Here is a 15,228-nt window from a genome sequence, read left to right on the forward strand (position 1 = left end):
AATTTATGTCTTGCTGGTATTTTTCATTTATTTTGTCAACAGTTGAATTCCGTGTCGCGCGAGTGTTGATTCGTCAAATTTTATGTCGGTTATTTTTTGTATGTGTCAAGTTTATCGATGACATTGTGTTGTTGACAGTAGTTTTTCTTGGAACATTATGATTTAATCACGACGTAAGTATATCACTTGTCATGAACAGTGTGGCGTAACTTGTAATTTCATATGTAGGTTGATCATGTACAGGTTATGGTCGTGTGAAACGAGTAATTTATGTGCCAATTTGCCCTGAATGTATTCGCTTTGAGACATATTTTTGCTGACATTAGTTATTCAACAAGAATTAATTTGCCTCGTAAATAAATTGCTTTGAAACATTTATTGGATGCTGTTAAAGTGTCCATGTTTTTAATGAAGGCCGTAATAATTTTAAGAAGCACAGATCTTTCATCGTAAAATACAAATAAATTTATTTCCTGAAATAATTTTTATTCTGATGTATTCCATCATGTGGTTCAGTCAGTCTAAAATAAATCCGTAGATGCTTATTGACTGCCAACTCTGCCCTCTTTTGTAGTACTGTAATGGTTGTCGTGGAGAGCAAAGTGCTTGCGCTTTAAAAAGAAATTGAACCCGTTCTGAGTCCAGTTTGCAGAGTTGGCAGTGTGCAGTCTGAACTCTAGTTAATGCACTAGATTTAGTGCTGGAGGTAGTGCTGGCGCTCATGTGGCAGCACACAAGCCTGACCTGAAGTCCTGACCGCGCCCTTTCTGCCCGCCTCCAGGATGCCGAACACGACCGAGAGGAGCGCGTCCGAGCCCGAGGCGGTCGCCGCCGCCGCCGAAGTGCCCCCGGACAGTGCCGTCGGGTCCGGGGAGTCCGGGGCCGCGCCCGCGCCGCGACCCGCGTCCGGGACGTCGGGGACGGAGACGGGGACCATGTCGAGCGCCGCGAGCGTGTCCAGTGTCGCGAGCGTCGGGAGTTCCGCGGGCTCCGAGCGGTCCGAGCGCTCCGGGAGGTCCATGCCGCCGCCGTCCAAGCTGCCGGGGCTCGCGAAGGCGACCGTCGCCAAGCCGTCGGGCATCAAGCCGCCGGGCGCCACCACCAGCAGGCTGCCGGGGAGCAAGCTGCCGTCCAGCCTCGCCGGCAGCAACAGCAGCATCGCCAGCGTCACCAGCACGGCCAGCACCGCGTCCAGGGTGGGCCGCCTGTGCGACGGCCACGGCAGGAAGGCCGCCACCCCCACCACGCCCACGCAGAGTGAGTCCCACTGCTTTGGGTGGCCGTCGTGGCCAGGGTCGAACTAGGTCGCCGTCAAGAGCCCCGATCTGGGACTCCAGCCACCGTGCTGTGCATGTAAGTACGTTCCTCCACGCGCCGCGCCCGCCGAGCCAACCCGTCGCTCTGTCTCTCTCGCACCCCTGCGGCACGCCCTCGAGTGCGACGGAGACGGAGCTGCAAGCTGCGCTCGGCGGGCGTCGCGGTCGCGGGTTCGACGCGCGCCGCCGGCGAGGAGATTGCTGGCCGCTATTCTTGGCTTTTACTGCTGCTTATCGCTTGATGGCGCTTGTCCTGCATTGCATGCCTCGTGCGCCGTGCGCGGTGCGCCGAGCAAGGCGCGCTCGGACCGCCTGCATTTTCTTTTTCCTCCGTCTTTCTTTCTCTGCTTGTCCCGCTTGCGTCGAGTTTCGCCCCTTTTCCTTGAGTCAGTGCGGGTGGAATCCGTTGCGGCGAGTGGATGGACTCGAGCGAAGATCCGATTGGCCGAAGGTGCGGCGGCCCGGACGGGCCTGGAGGGAAGTCCCTCCCTGCGCGGGCCGCGGACTGTCCGCCCGGAGGTAGGCCTCCCATCGCGCGTGCCGCGGCGTCACGGCCCCGAGCGGCGCTCCGTCGCTGTCCTCCTCGCACCCGTGTGCGCGACGGAGGCGGAGCGTCGATCTATCGAAAGCACTGTTCGCAATCGGGCCGCGCCTTCCCGGAAAATGCAAAGCGAGCGATTCACCCGAATTGTATACGTCGTCGCTCTGTCTCTCTCGCACCCCGACGGCACGCCGCTCGAGTGCGACAGAGACAGAAGAGCAGCGGAAGGATCGGAACGACTGTTCGAGCGTGCCGGCTAGAAGACCCTCGAGCCGCGCGTGCCGCGTGGGCGGACGCTGTTTTGCGCACGCTCGCGCACGCCGCGGTCGTCTCTCAATCTATAGCGCAATCACCGAAGCGGCGCGCGTGCCGCTCTCGGCGCGAGCCTCGCACGCGCACGCGCCGCTACGCTGCCGGCGCTGTTGGTTTTCGACTTGAAAGAAAAGAGACCTTTTTTTGCAGTGGCGCCGCGAGAGAGCCGACGCACGCCAAATGGGTCCGCGCGTTGTAACTGTCGCCAGTAGTGTAGGCAAAGGCATTACCGTACCGCCAGAGCCCTGGAATTCCGTGGCGCTGCTGGGACTGGACTGGACCGACTCGGGGTTCGCGGCGGGGCGGGGCGGGGCGTGGGCCCACGCCGCCATGTGATTATTGCCGTCCGGAGTGTCTAGAGTCCGCAGAGGAAGCCACTCCGTGTTTGATTGACGCGAACTGGAGTCGTCGTCGGCGCTCGTCTCTTTTCGGGATGAACTTTCGGAGCGCCTGTTTATGTCTTTTTGAAATGGCGGATGTTTAACTTGATAAATCGCCGGGAAAAAAGGTCATGGGTTTTTTTCCCAGTTTGATTGGTTTTCCGTCTGGCAGTGTACTGGCACGGCGGGCCGGGCTGCCCGCGGCGGACGGCCGATTTGGCCGGCGGTCCGTGATTATGCGCGCACCGCCCGGCTCATGAATTTAATGAATTTAGAGACAGTGTGTGCGAGAGTCGCTCTGTCTCTCTCGCACGCCCAGGGGACGCCCCGCGAGTGCGAGAGAGACATCGTGGCTGCCCAGAGTGAGGCTGCCGGGGGTTAGGGTCCGGAAACGGACTCGGACACGCGATAGGGTGCCGCGGTTCGCGGTTAGCGCCCCCTCGCTGCACCAGTGCAATGCCCAGTGCACCGCCACGCCGCGCTTGCAGTGTAGTGGTTAATCGCGCGTTAATCGCTCCTCTCGCGCACGCCGTGTTGTTGTTTGCCCTGCGAGAGTGAGAGTGAGTGACAGGTACCGCGCCCGCGCCCCCTTTGGGAAGGCATTGTTCCCGACCTGGCGCCGCGGCGCGCCGCCTGCTGGGGCTGCTTCCGGACCGCGCTCCCGTCGCTCCGTCTCTCTCGCACCCTGGGGGCGTGCCGCGAGGGTGCGAGAGAGACAGGGCGACGAGGCGCCACCGGCTGCTGCAGACCAGAGGTGCGACGCGGTCAGCAGGTTGAGGGCATCGAGGGAGTGCGGCGCGACGCGGTGGTGGCGGTGCAGCACGGCCTGCAGCTCCACTCCCTGGAGCGACGCATCGACGCCGCAAGGCTCGTCATTTCGGCCAAGTCGACACGGAGCGGCCACCTTTTTTCGCGGCGTTGGCGGCCGACCCGCCCCTGAACCCTGCCTCGCATAGCTCGCATACCGGACCGGCTTTTCCGGCACAGATAGGCGCCGATGTGCGCGTCTCCCCCAGGACCCCCTCTCCCTCTGGGCTTCCGTCTGCCGCTGTAGCGCCGGCCGGGCCGCGGTGCCGCGGAGCGCGGTGCCGTCCTCCACCGGCACGGCCAAGGTGGCCACGGGCGGGAGCGAGACGCCGGCGCGGTTGTGTGGGCTGCAGCCGCGGTGGGCGCGGGGCGGGGCGGGGCGCGGGGCTGGCTGCGAGGGCTGGCTGCCAGCTGCCGGCCGCCAGCTCGGTCTGCCCGGCGCGGTGGGCCCCATGGCTCCCCATGGACTGGAGGCATGGCATACGGTGCCCAGCGCAGCGACGCTGAGCGACGCGCACGGACGGACCGATCGGCCAGCCGCCCATCCACACCCAGCCATGGACCTCTGGGCGCATTCAGGTACGCCCTCGGTACGCCCTCGGTACGCCCTCCGGTACGCCCCTCGGTACGCCCTCCGGCACGCCTGCCAGTACCCCCTCCGGTACGCCCTCCGCGCCCTGCGTACACCCGCACCCTCGGTACGCCCTCCGGTACGCCTTCGGTACGCCCTTCTGCACGCCCTCCGGTAAGCCCGCGCCTTGTTGTCAAACTGTCGCCGCGGTGTGCATCGTGTCGCTGTTTGGCCGCGTCGCTGTCCAGCACTGCAACGTCGTCGTCGTCGGCCGATGCTCGCTGTTGTTGGTGGGCGTCCGCTGCTCCGCGCCGTGGCTTGCCGTGTTGACTACCGAACGTACCCGGGGCTGCTGAGGCAGAAACGCCGCCAGGTTCCGCAAGCGTCCGCAGAGTGGCGCAGTTGGCTGGCCTGTTTGCCGGAGCTGCATAGACTTGTGACGAATGCCCGCCCACGCCTGTGCTTGCGTATCGGCGGGCCGCGTCCCTCGACGACGAGCTCGGCGGGGCCCCGTTGGAAGCTGCTCTCGCGGCCCCGGAAGCAGCCTGGACCAAGACGGCGTTGTTGTTGTGGGTGATGGTCAGTGACTCACGAGGCGTGGCGCGGCGCGGTGTGGACCACCTGTCGCGATTCCCGAATCGAGCCGCGCCTCGCGCTGCCACGTCGAGATTAATTCTGTCTCTCTCTTCCCCGCGGGACGCCCGGCCCCGGCCGTGAGTGCGAGCGAGACAGCCACTGGGGTTCAGCCAGGTTCAGCCTGCGGTCCGCGGGGTGGGCCAGCCCGCCGGGCCCCGCTGCCTCGCGTGGTGGCCTACCCCCGACTTCACAGGCGCTCGCCTCGGGCGGAGGGTCGCCGCCGGGCCGACGGCCGGGCCGCGCGGCGTGAACGCTCCCAGCTACACCGCGCTGCTCGTTCGCGTCGTGCCACCGGCACTGGCCCGGGTTCGAATACCGGTACCGCCGCTCCCCGCGGCCGTCGCCTTTTTCGGCAGCGGGGCGCGGCCCGGCCTGCGTGATCCGATTGGCGGGCCAACGGCGGCCTCGCGTGACGCGCCAAATTCGAACTCGCGGGGCTCCCTTCGCGGCTTGGCGAGAGCAGAGCCGGACGTCGGCGCGTGCCGCGGCGTGCTTCGTGTCGCCCGCCCCGCCCACGCCGCGCTGTCTCTCTCGCACCCCCGCGACGCCCCGCGAGTGCGACGGAGACGGCGCGACAAAGGCACTGCTCGGTGGCGGAATCGCGGATTGAAATCCGAGCGCCGTTATCCAGCGGCCGGGTTCCGAGGAGTGTCGCCGTCTCCGTCGCACTCGCGCGGCGGCGCGTCCACCCCACGCCGTAACGGGGGAATAATGAAGGGAGTCGATGCGGCGCTGACAGTGTGGCGTGTTTGGCGACACTCCCACGTGAGAGAGAGAGAGAGAGAGAGAGAGAGAGAGAGAGAGAGAGAGAGAGAGAGAGAGAGAGAGAGAGAGAGAGAGAGACGGGAAGGCCGCGGCGCACGCCAAGCGCGGTCGGTGCGTGCGCTTTGCTCTTTTCGCTGCAGCCTGCGACGATCTGTCAATTTAAATCTCGCGGTCGCCTCGCTCTTCGCTTTCCCGGTCGGGCAGTCTTCCGCCCAACTTCCCTCCGCACCATAAAACACCCCAAGGACTCTCGAGTCACTTCAGAAACTCATCGTAAAGGGCGATGGACTGCGTGTGTGTTGCTTCGGTTTCTGGCCCGCCTACCAGGCGGCTTCGATTTCTGAAGGACGCACTAATCCTGGAGCTGTACTCATCCCTCTGGTTCCACTCGACTGGGCTGGTACACACACGCACCGGCCAAATTAATTGATTCACTTGTGCATTTCGCTTTCTCTCTGTCCCTCCCTCTGTCGGATGCAGGCGGCAGATTGGCGGTGCAGGCCGCGGCGGCGGGGTCACTGGCCGGCGGTCCTGCCTCCAGAGGGTCCAGGCAAGCCGCCGCCTCCCCGCCCCGCTGCATGCCCACAGCGTGCACGGCGTGCGCGGGGCGCGGGGAGGCTCGCGGTTCGTTTCGCGGCCGCGTGTCAACAGACTTCGGCGGCGTTTCCGCCGGCCTGCCGACTGATTCCGAAGACAGGCGGAGGGAGGTTTCGGGCCGTGGGCCACTAGTGGGAGTTACAATGGCGGCCTCTGATTGGTCGAGGACGGAAACCTCCCTCTAACGATCTCCGAAATCGGTCGCCTGCACTGCTGCCCGCTGCACAGGTGGACGCCGTCCGCGGCGGAAACGGAGAAGTGACAAATGGCGGCGGTCCTGCCGCAGCAAACTGAGTCTTTTTCGTCGCTCTGTCTCTCTCGCACTCGAGGGGCGTCCCGTACAGGTGCGAGAGAGACAGAGCGACGGCTCTCAGTCTGCTCGTTCTGCTTGTCGGCCAGCCTGGCGACGGGGGCTGGCTGCGTCCGAGCGGCGGGGCCGGCGGCTCCTCGCTGCTCCCGTTCGGCCCCGCCGCCATAAACAAGGACCGAAGGACGGGCGAGGGACGCGGCGGCGCGTTTCCGGACCCGTCCTTCCTTCCTTTGCGTCCGTCCGCGTGTTCCACCGTGTTCCACCGCGTTCGTGTCCTTGGACCGGCCTCGCCGACGCGGGGCCGCCACGCCGCCACCTGTCTTCTGCAATGTGAGATGGACTGCCCCACATTCGCGACGCGTGTCTGTGTGTGTGTGTAGGTGAGGTGGGTGCTGGAGGAAACCTTAGTAGCACCCCGTATGGCTGTGGCGGTGACAACATCATTGCACTAATTAAATTATTTTTCTCGTCATTTTTTTCCCTTTTTTAAAACGACAGCTTGCACCGTCACCGTCTCTCTGCCCGGTTCGGTTCGGTTTGCGGGTTTCGAGAGAAAGGTCCGGAAGTGCGCACTCCACTCCACTGCGCTCCACTCCAGCCAGGCTCGCCGTCCTGCCCGTCGTCTCTCCGGTCCGGGGAGTCCGGGGGCGTTGAGCTACGACCTCTGCCTTCCCGCCTCGCGTCGCGGTGCGTCTGTGCGTCTTTTGCGCGTCGCGTCCCCCTACAGTGCACCGCCGCACCGCCGCGTTGTGCAACCTAACCTCTCCCAGCGTGCGCCGCGTTTGCTGAAAGCGCGCGAGAAAAATGACCCACAAGCAGACTCATTCCGAGAGTCTGTCTCTCTCGCACTCACGGGGGGCCCCCTGCAGGTGCGAGTGACAGAGCGAGCGACTCTCGGTCCGCGGAGAAGGTAAACGGCGCTTTGATTTATTTGGACGCGCCGAGTTGATTTGGGAGCTAAGCTGGTTTCAAATGCGGAGGTGACAGTCGTCCTGTCCTGTCGCGCGCGGTGTCGCCTCGCCTGTGTGTTCGTGTGGGCCGACTTGTCTGTCTGTCTGTCTGTCCGTCCGTCCGTCCGAAAGCGTCTCACATTCGGAGCGGTGACGCGTCGATGACAGCCTTGTGCTGCATGGACGCTGGTCACCACGGCGGTCACCACACACTAAATTCTAGGACTTTTAATGCATAAGAACGCATGTTTTATGCATGTATGATGCTCAGAACGTCCATAAGGTATGTATAAAATATGCATCACTGTGTACATTTTATGCATCTTCCTGCATAAAATGTACACAGTGATGCATAATATTATACATAACGTATGGACGTATCTGTGCATGCCAAACTATGCATAAAAAAGTCCATAAGAATTTAGTGTGCACGGCGGTCACCACGGCGGTCACCACGGCGGTCACCGCCTTGCGGACAATGCATCGACGCCTCGCCCTGCTTCGCCTCGCTTCGCCTCGCTTCGCGGAGGTCCTTAGGCCCCGTCCTGTCAGTCCGGGAGTCGGAGACGAAAACAAATCAGTGCAACGTCCGAACGCGGCCGGGATCTGTTCTGTCCCTTATTGCCCCACCGAGATAAATCGATCTCGTTTTCTTCGGACTGGTTCGCTTGGCATATGGTTTGAGACAGTTTGTTTTACAGTTTTAAAAAAGGAAAATTGTTTCTAATTTTTGGCTGTCGTTTTAACGGGCTGGGCGGGTCAGCACGCGTCGTTCCGATCATTGATGATGATGCATTGTGTTCGGTCATGCTTGGCCTGGCTTGGCCACGCAGCCGGTACCGCCGTCTCTCTCGCACCCCCGACGCGACGCCCCGTGAGCGCGAGAGAGACGGCGCGCTCGTGGTGATGACTGTGTTATTGGAGTGCGACGCGCTGCCCGAGGGGGGCGGCTCGAAATCGGTTTCAAGTCGCCGGAAAGACGCCTCGAATGAAGACACGTCGCTCGCTCAATCCCAGCAGATCGCTATCTTCGCCGGAAAGATTTCTGTTGTCGTGGAGCCGTTGGGTCGCAGTCACTGTTTTTCACGAGCGCGGCGCGCCGCGGGAGCTACACTGGAACCAGGAGTTCATGGATCACTCCGAAAGCCACTACTGTCACTCATGGTGGCGCGGTCGCTCAATTTTCTCTGGAATTCGTGCGATTAATTTTAAATCCATATTTTTACCGAGAAAAATAGAGTGTTTCAATTTTTTGGATGGTTGATGACAGTGGCAAACTATTTGTTATGGTTTTTAAACTGAAAAGATGAACTCCATTTCAAAATAGCGTCAAATTGTACGGTTTGAGCCCTTGCTTGGCGTGGGCCTCTGGACTCGTCTGACTGTCGCCAGAACCACCGCCTAATCATCATACAAAGTGGAGCCACGCTGGTTATCTCCGTTTTATGTTTTCGCGGCCTTCCGGGAGACTTTGAGGCTGGAGCGGCCCGCTGGGCGGCGCTGCGCGGCGCTGCAGACTGATTCCGAGAGTCGCTTTTCGTCGCTCTGTCTCTCTCGCACTCATAGGCGTCCCCTACAGGTGCGAGAGAGACAGAGCGACGAAAACCACTCTCGGAATCAGTCTGCCGGGCCCAAAACAGGGAGACAATGCCGGGACGAACAGCGACTATGAGTAGCTGCGCACGATTTCGTCTGCTTTACGGCCTTTTGCCCATTTGCATTTGGTCCGGGGACATTGCGCGTGTAATTTGGGGGCGTGGGACCCCACGCTGTAAAAAATAAAAAGTTGGGTCGAATCGACTGAGTAATTGGTTTGATTTGGTTGATTTTTCCGCGAGTTATATCCATCCTGTTCGAATCGGCTGGTTACTTTTTTGCCCTGCACCGCCGCCTGGGGCGCCGTGTCATAGCAGACTGACTCCGAGGGTCGTTTTCGTCGCTGTCTCTCTCGCACTGTTGGCACGGGGCGCGTGAGTGCGAGAGAGACGGAGTGTGTCGCGAGGCCGGCGAAGGCCGATCTGATCTGGCTGCCCGTCGGTTGGCTTTGCTTCCTTTCGCGTGGCGTTGTAATTACACTGGAACACCGTTTGGGTGTGACAGCCTAGTTGTTTGTAGTCGTTGCCCGGCACGGCACGGCACGGCACGGCGCGGCGGAGGCATTATTTAGTTTTTGAAACGTGACGCCGCCGACGCCGCCTCCGCACTCGCGGCAGAGTTTTCCATCCCCTGGAGGAAGCTTGGCGGTAACGAAGTAACGAGCCTGACTTTGGCTTGACCTAGCCGCGCGGACCAGGTCTTCCTTTCGGCGTTTTCAAACGTCGCACAGTGGGCCAGAAGACCAGCGGAGGTGGTGGAAATTAAACGCGTTTCGAGCTCCAGAGTCGCTAAATAGGACTTGAACCGAACGTGTGACCCCACCAACGCATTCCTCTCCGAACGAGCTATCCATTGGTGGGGTCACACGCTCGGTTCGAGTCCCATTCAGCGACTCTGGAGCTCAAAACGCGTTTAGAGTTTTGGCCGCCTCGACTGTGCGACGGCCCCTGCTTTCGGGTACGTACGCGCCACGCGTGGTGACGTGACGAGACGAGACGGGACGCCCAGCAGCTGCGTCGGCATAAATATTCAGGCTAGGCCCCGCCCGGCCAGGCCCGGCCCGCCCGGCGTGACGTCATGTTGCACAATGTAGGGGCGAGGCTCGGGAACTTGACCGCCAGGAGGATGACACCCCGACGCACGTGCGTGCGGCAAGGGCGCCCGGGCGGCGCGCGCCTCAAGATCAAGTTCAAGTTCAGGGACGCGGACGGACACTCTGTAGCTCAAAACCGCCACCACCGGTCTTCTGGCCCACTGTGGGCCGGCTCTCAAGCCGTTCCGTTGTCTCCTCGCCGTTTCGCACCGTCGTCGCTTTCGGCCGTTTTTAGAGTTTTATAGTGCCGGGGGCTTGGCAGTCCTTGTGGGGCGGCTCGTTTTGACCATGCCGGGCCGACCGGGACCGTGACCACCGCGCAATTTGTCCACCTGCAGCCGCTCGTCTCTCTCTGTCGCACTCGCGGCGCGACGGCGCGACCCCTCGAGAGACAGAGAGAGGCGCCGTTCGCACACACGCTCTAAACGGAGAGCGGGAAATAAAAGTGTGCGATTCGTCGCGCCGTCTCTGTCGCACGGGCCACCCCCGCGAGTGCGAGAGAGACGGAGACACTGAGGAATCACTTTGGTGCGCGACACTTTGTCCGGCCGGGTCGTAAGTCAATTTCAGATTACGCTGCGCCATCTGGGCGCTCGGTTTGACAAACCTGTGGGCCGCCGCGCCGCCGTCTTCGCGCACGACAGTTTCTCATATCTCCGTGTCTAATGACTCGGCCGCTGTAGCCGCTTTTGTGCGGGCGGAGTCCGTCGGATTTCGCGCGTTCGCGCCGAGAGGTTTCGCACGGCCGGACGAGACGACCCCGTCGAGGCCGAAATACTGTTTCGTTTCGAATCGGCATACGTCTGCGGGAGGATTTATTGCCCGCCAAGTGATTGTGTCATACGAGGTGACCGCACGCCGACGGCGCGAGCTGCGCGAGCGGCAAGGACTCGGCGTGTGTCATCCTTGGCTGATGCCTTCTCCCCCCCCCTCGGTGTATTGTGCCGCGTTGGACTCTCTGGACCACCGAGCGCCCCGCGTACTCGTCGCGTAGAGACCAGTGCAGTGGCACCGACAGTCTGGCTTGCCCAATGGGCTTGCCCCTGGATTTCTTTGTGGATCCCTCCGGACTCGGTTACCGTTTCCCCCTCCGATCATCCATCATCGCTGCTCGTGGCATTCGGCGTCTCTGAATCTGGAGACAATTGGCCGTCGAAGAGGGGAAGCCCCAAGTGACTTGCTTGTCGCTGGGTGGTGTTTGGCAGTGCCGGCGTCGGGAGCGTCGCCCGTAGTGCAGCGGCAACAACATGATGTCCCCGCGCGTGCCTCTAGTGGCTCCACGCCGCGCGGGCCGCGCCCCACGACGTCATGCCCGCGCTCGCGCCGCCCACCCGAGAGCACTCGTTCGCACGGCCCGTGGCTCGGCTCGGCTCCGCTCCGCCCGGCCCGGCCCGGCTCGGCTCGGCTCGGCTCATCTCCGCGGGGCGCCGGGACGCGGCGACGCCGCGACGCTCCCCGGTTCGTTACGCCCCAGTGGCTGGTGGCCCAGTGGTCGGCCAGCAGTCCGGCGTGCGCGTCCAGCCAGTCCGGGACCATCCGGGACCAACCAGTCCGCTTGACCGCCAGCCCAGCCAGCCAGCCATGTGGAAGCCCTCCAGGACCAGGGTCGTCACGTTCCGCGGTGAGGGCTCCCAGTGTACCGCCGTGGAGGGAAGCCCCGACCCGGCAGAGCGACGAGTGCACGTCGCGTGGACGTCGCGTGGACCGCGGAGGAGAGGAGCCCCTCGGCATCCTGGCACTTTGATTGGCGCGAGCCGATGCCAAAATGTGGGCCAGATGAGTTTTCTCCCTCACTTTGGCGCCTTCTTGACGCGCCGCCAAGTTTTTCCGCGTCTGCCCGCGGCGGCCGGCCCGGCCAAGCTGGCCGAAGCACACTGCTAAGAGTCTGCTCGTTGGGACTTTTTCAAGTCGATTCTCCTAGGCGCTTCCGGTGGAGGTGTTCCTGGAGGCACTCGAAGTGTTCCCGAACCTCACTGGAGGGTTTTTGGACCTCACTGGAAGTGCTTCTGGACCTCACTGGAGGGTTCCTGGACTTCACTGGAGGTGTTCCTGGAGGCACTGGAAGTGTTCCTGGACCTCACTGGAAGTGTTCCTGGAAGCACCAGAGGTGTTTCTGAATCACAATGGAGGAGTTCCTGGAAGCACTGGAGGTGTTCTCGGACCTCACTGGAGGCTCGCGAGGCGCTTCCGGAGCCACTGGACTCACCTGCAGAGCGCCGCATCGGCCAGCAGACCAACACACTGCCAGTGCCCGGCATGGCCGGCGCCCCTGACCAGCCCAAACTCGGTGTTTTCTCGTTTCACGCGTCCAGCCTGCCACCAGCAACACGTCTCTCTCGCACCTCGACGGCTTCCCCCGTGAGTGAGAGAGAGACGCCGCGACGGAATGAGTGTGGTGGCGCCGCGCCGCACCCAGTGGCCTGCCAGTGGCCTGCCAGTGGCGCGGATGCTTTCGGTCCGGTCTGGGGATGGTCGTTTAGCTGACGCGGTTACAGTGCACACCGCCAGAGTGAACAGTGTTTTTAGCTCTCGTTTATTGTTGTCTCAGTCACTTCGTTCAGGACGCAAAGTGCAGACTCTTTTCCTGTGGGAAGTTCTAGAAAAACAATTTTATTTTACGGTAGCTCCCTTTTTTTGTTGTTGTTGTCTGGTTAAGTCCATGTCCGTTTCGCGGAAGAAATGAATCTCTTTTTTTGCGCGGTGCGCGTCGCCGCCGCCCAAGGCGTTTGCCCGGCGGTCGAGCTGTACGACCCATTGTGCGAGGCAGGCCGAAGCAGGCGAAGCAGGCCCATCCCATGGCTGTCCACGGCGAGGACGAATTAGCTCGGCCAGTCAGTCAAAGAGGCCCCGTCGGCTCGTCAGGCCGGCGTCGGCGGCAGCTTGCCTGCTGATACACCCGATCCAAAACAAAAGTTTGATTTGTTTTGATGCGGCTGTTGTCGCCACTCGCAAAAAAAAACTACCAACTGACCTATGTTAAAGGGATGGTCCGGGAAATGACACGAAAAGTTGTGGGAAAATGAGGGAAGGTGACCGTCGGGTGAAGTCCGGCGCTAGGGACGCAACAATTACTTGTCCGCGACCAGATAGATTAATCTGGCTGCGAATCGCCACGGCCTGGTGCCACGATTAATCCAGTGTCATCTGATAAGCGGACGCGGCGTGGGCCGCCCCAGCGCACCGCGTGGCCTACGGTCAGAGGCTTCCTGACCGGGCGTAGCGTCTCCTCTCTAAATTTTTTGAAAAAAAAAAAAAGTAAAAAAATTGCACTTAAAACATTTTTTTAATTTTTTTTATGTAATTATTTCTTTGTTGGACGACGCTGTTTTTATTTCATGTCCCTCTCCTGGCGAGTCAGCCGTCAAAACGCTGCGTGTAAACTTGAAATTGGACGGCGGGACGCGGACTCTGGGCGGGGCGCTGGGCGAGGCGGCCAAGGGGTTCTAAGCCCGAAGTGCGTGGTCCCAGTGTAGTGGGAGGCCGAAGCCGATGGCCGAAGCCGATGGCTGGGGCGTCTTCTGCCACATCGAGGATGAGTCGATGTAAAGAGATATTTGCGATTGAAATTTGCCTCTCCCACGCTGGTGCCAGCCTTGTGGCCGCCAAAAGCAGAGGCGAGGTGGGCCGGGCGCGATAGCGAAGCAGCGTGGCAGCCAAAGCAGCGAGGCACTGGCCCGCGAATCTTTGTCTCGCTCTTTACGCAGTAGTGGTCTGGTTCAGTGTCGCCCCGTCTCTGTCGCACGCCGGTCGGACGCCCCGCGAGTGCGAGAGAGACAGAGCGACGAAGAAGGACAGGAATGAACCAAACATTCCGTCGGGGAATCTGCGGGTTGCCACCGTGTTTCCTTCGAGAGCTCGAACTTGGCAGTGTAGCTGACCGACACCAACTAATGGCAGTCCATCCCAGTCGGCGCAAGGTCGCTCGTTACTGACCTTAGACGACCCGATTAATTTAGCAACATCCTGATTGGTTGTTGTATCGAGTGCGTACGCAACGAGCGTGTACATGCGCGTACATATTGCGTCGCGGCGTGATGGGCGGTCTGCCTGCGGTTTCGATTTCTGTCGAACGGCTTGGTTTTTGTGTTTTATCACTGCAAGTGGTCCATTGCGCGCAGATGACAAGAGCACACACAGTGCCCGCTGTCTTGGTTCAGAGAGTCAATATTATTATTTGTTTTGTTTTTTCGGGAGTAGCAGACGATCCTTGCTCCATCTCGCTTCGTGATTGGCTCCATCTCGCTCCGAATACGGACGCGAGGCGCTAATTGCTGCTGCCTCGTTTGTCCTGCCTGCACACTGTGGGTCGGGAAAGCGCTTTTCCGGCCTCGTCTCGTTCGTTGGGGTTTTCCTCGTCGTTTGTTGTCGATTTCCTTTGGACTGTTTGTCATGGAAATGCGCGCCGCGGTTTTGCGCGAGAGTGATGCCCCCCCCCCTTCCCTCCGCCCGGCCAGTCGATGTAGGCTCAAGGTGACGTGCCTTGCCCGCTCGCGACGCGTCGAGAGGCTGCCCCTGGGCTGGGCTGCCCGGCTCGGAGTCATGCCCTGCCCGGGGACCGCCGGGGACGCCCCCCGACAACCCTTTGGGCCAACGCGTTAGTCGGTGTGTCAAAAAAAAAAAAAAAAATAGAAAGAAACCCTGAGCGCAGCTTCTGAGGTTCCCCCTAGTGTAAACGCAAGGCCTGCTCCTCGGGCCAGTCGTGTCCCCCGTCCACGGCTATCGCTATCCCTATCGCGCAGCCGTATTTGGCGCACTGACTGACGAAAAAGAAGGAGCCGGGGCGCAAATTTTGTTTCAAGCAACTGCTCTTCTTCTTTCTGGGCTTGTTTTGATCTCTTTACCTGGCTCGCCCCCGCGTTGATGTCTCTGTCTGTCTGTCTGCCGCTTGGCCACTCTGCCTCTCTCTCTCTCTCTCTCTCTCTCTCTCTCTCTCTCTCCCTCCCCCCCTCTCTCTCTCGCTTGGTGTAGTGTAGTGCTTGACGCTGCTTTGTCTGTTGCCCAGACGGCCCCACGGCCAACGCCATCCGCAAGCTGAGCGATGACTTCGCGCGCGGCACCAAGCTTTCAGGTAAGTGCACTTGCAGTGCAGGCCCTCGCGGCCCACGCACTTTTCGGCCGGCCTGGCTTTTCGAGTTCCATTTTAGTGCATTCTTTTCCTCGCAGCGATTAAAATAAAAACTATATGGAATTCCGACTGTTTGATTGCATTTTGGTCATCTTCTGTTTATCTACGCTTGGGCCTCTGAAGAATGTGACCACAGAGCGAGCCACAGAGAGTGTCTTAGTTCTTGACAGCAAAAATGTTTTTCAAAAAAGTGACGAATTTTCGAAAAGAAAAATTGGTTATGGTTTTG

At 60.7% G+C, this 15,228-nt stretch overlaps 1 protein-coding gene across 1 annotated transcript in view; it reads left to right on the top strand.

The window, feature by feature from the left end:
- The first annotated feature begins 935 nt into the window (after positions 1-935).
- The window catches only part of LOC117639262 (CAP-Gly domain-containing linker protein 1-like), a 28,598-nt gene continuing 14,305 nt past the window's right edge, over positions 936-15,228 (top strand). The window contains 2 exon segments of the mRNA XM_034374754.1: positions 936-1,257; positions 14,877-14,942. Coding sequence (XP_034230645.1) covers positions 936-1,257; positions 14,877-14,942 — 388 coding nt within the window.

The sequence above is a fragment of the Thrips palmi genome, unplaced genomic scaffold (genome assembly GCF_012932325.1).
Source record: "Thrips palmi isolate BJ-2018 unplaced genomic scaffold, TpBJ-2018v1 HiC_scaffold_11, whole genome shotgun sequence".
Lineage (NCBI taxonomy): Eukaryota > Metazoa > Arthropoda > Insecta > Thysanoptera > Thripidae > Thrips > Thrips palmi.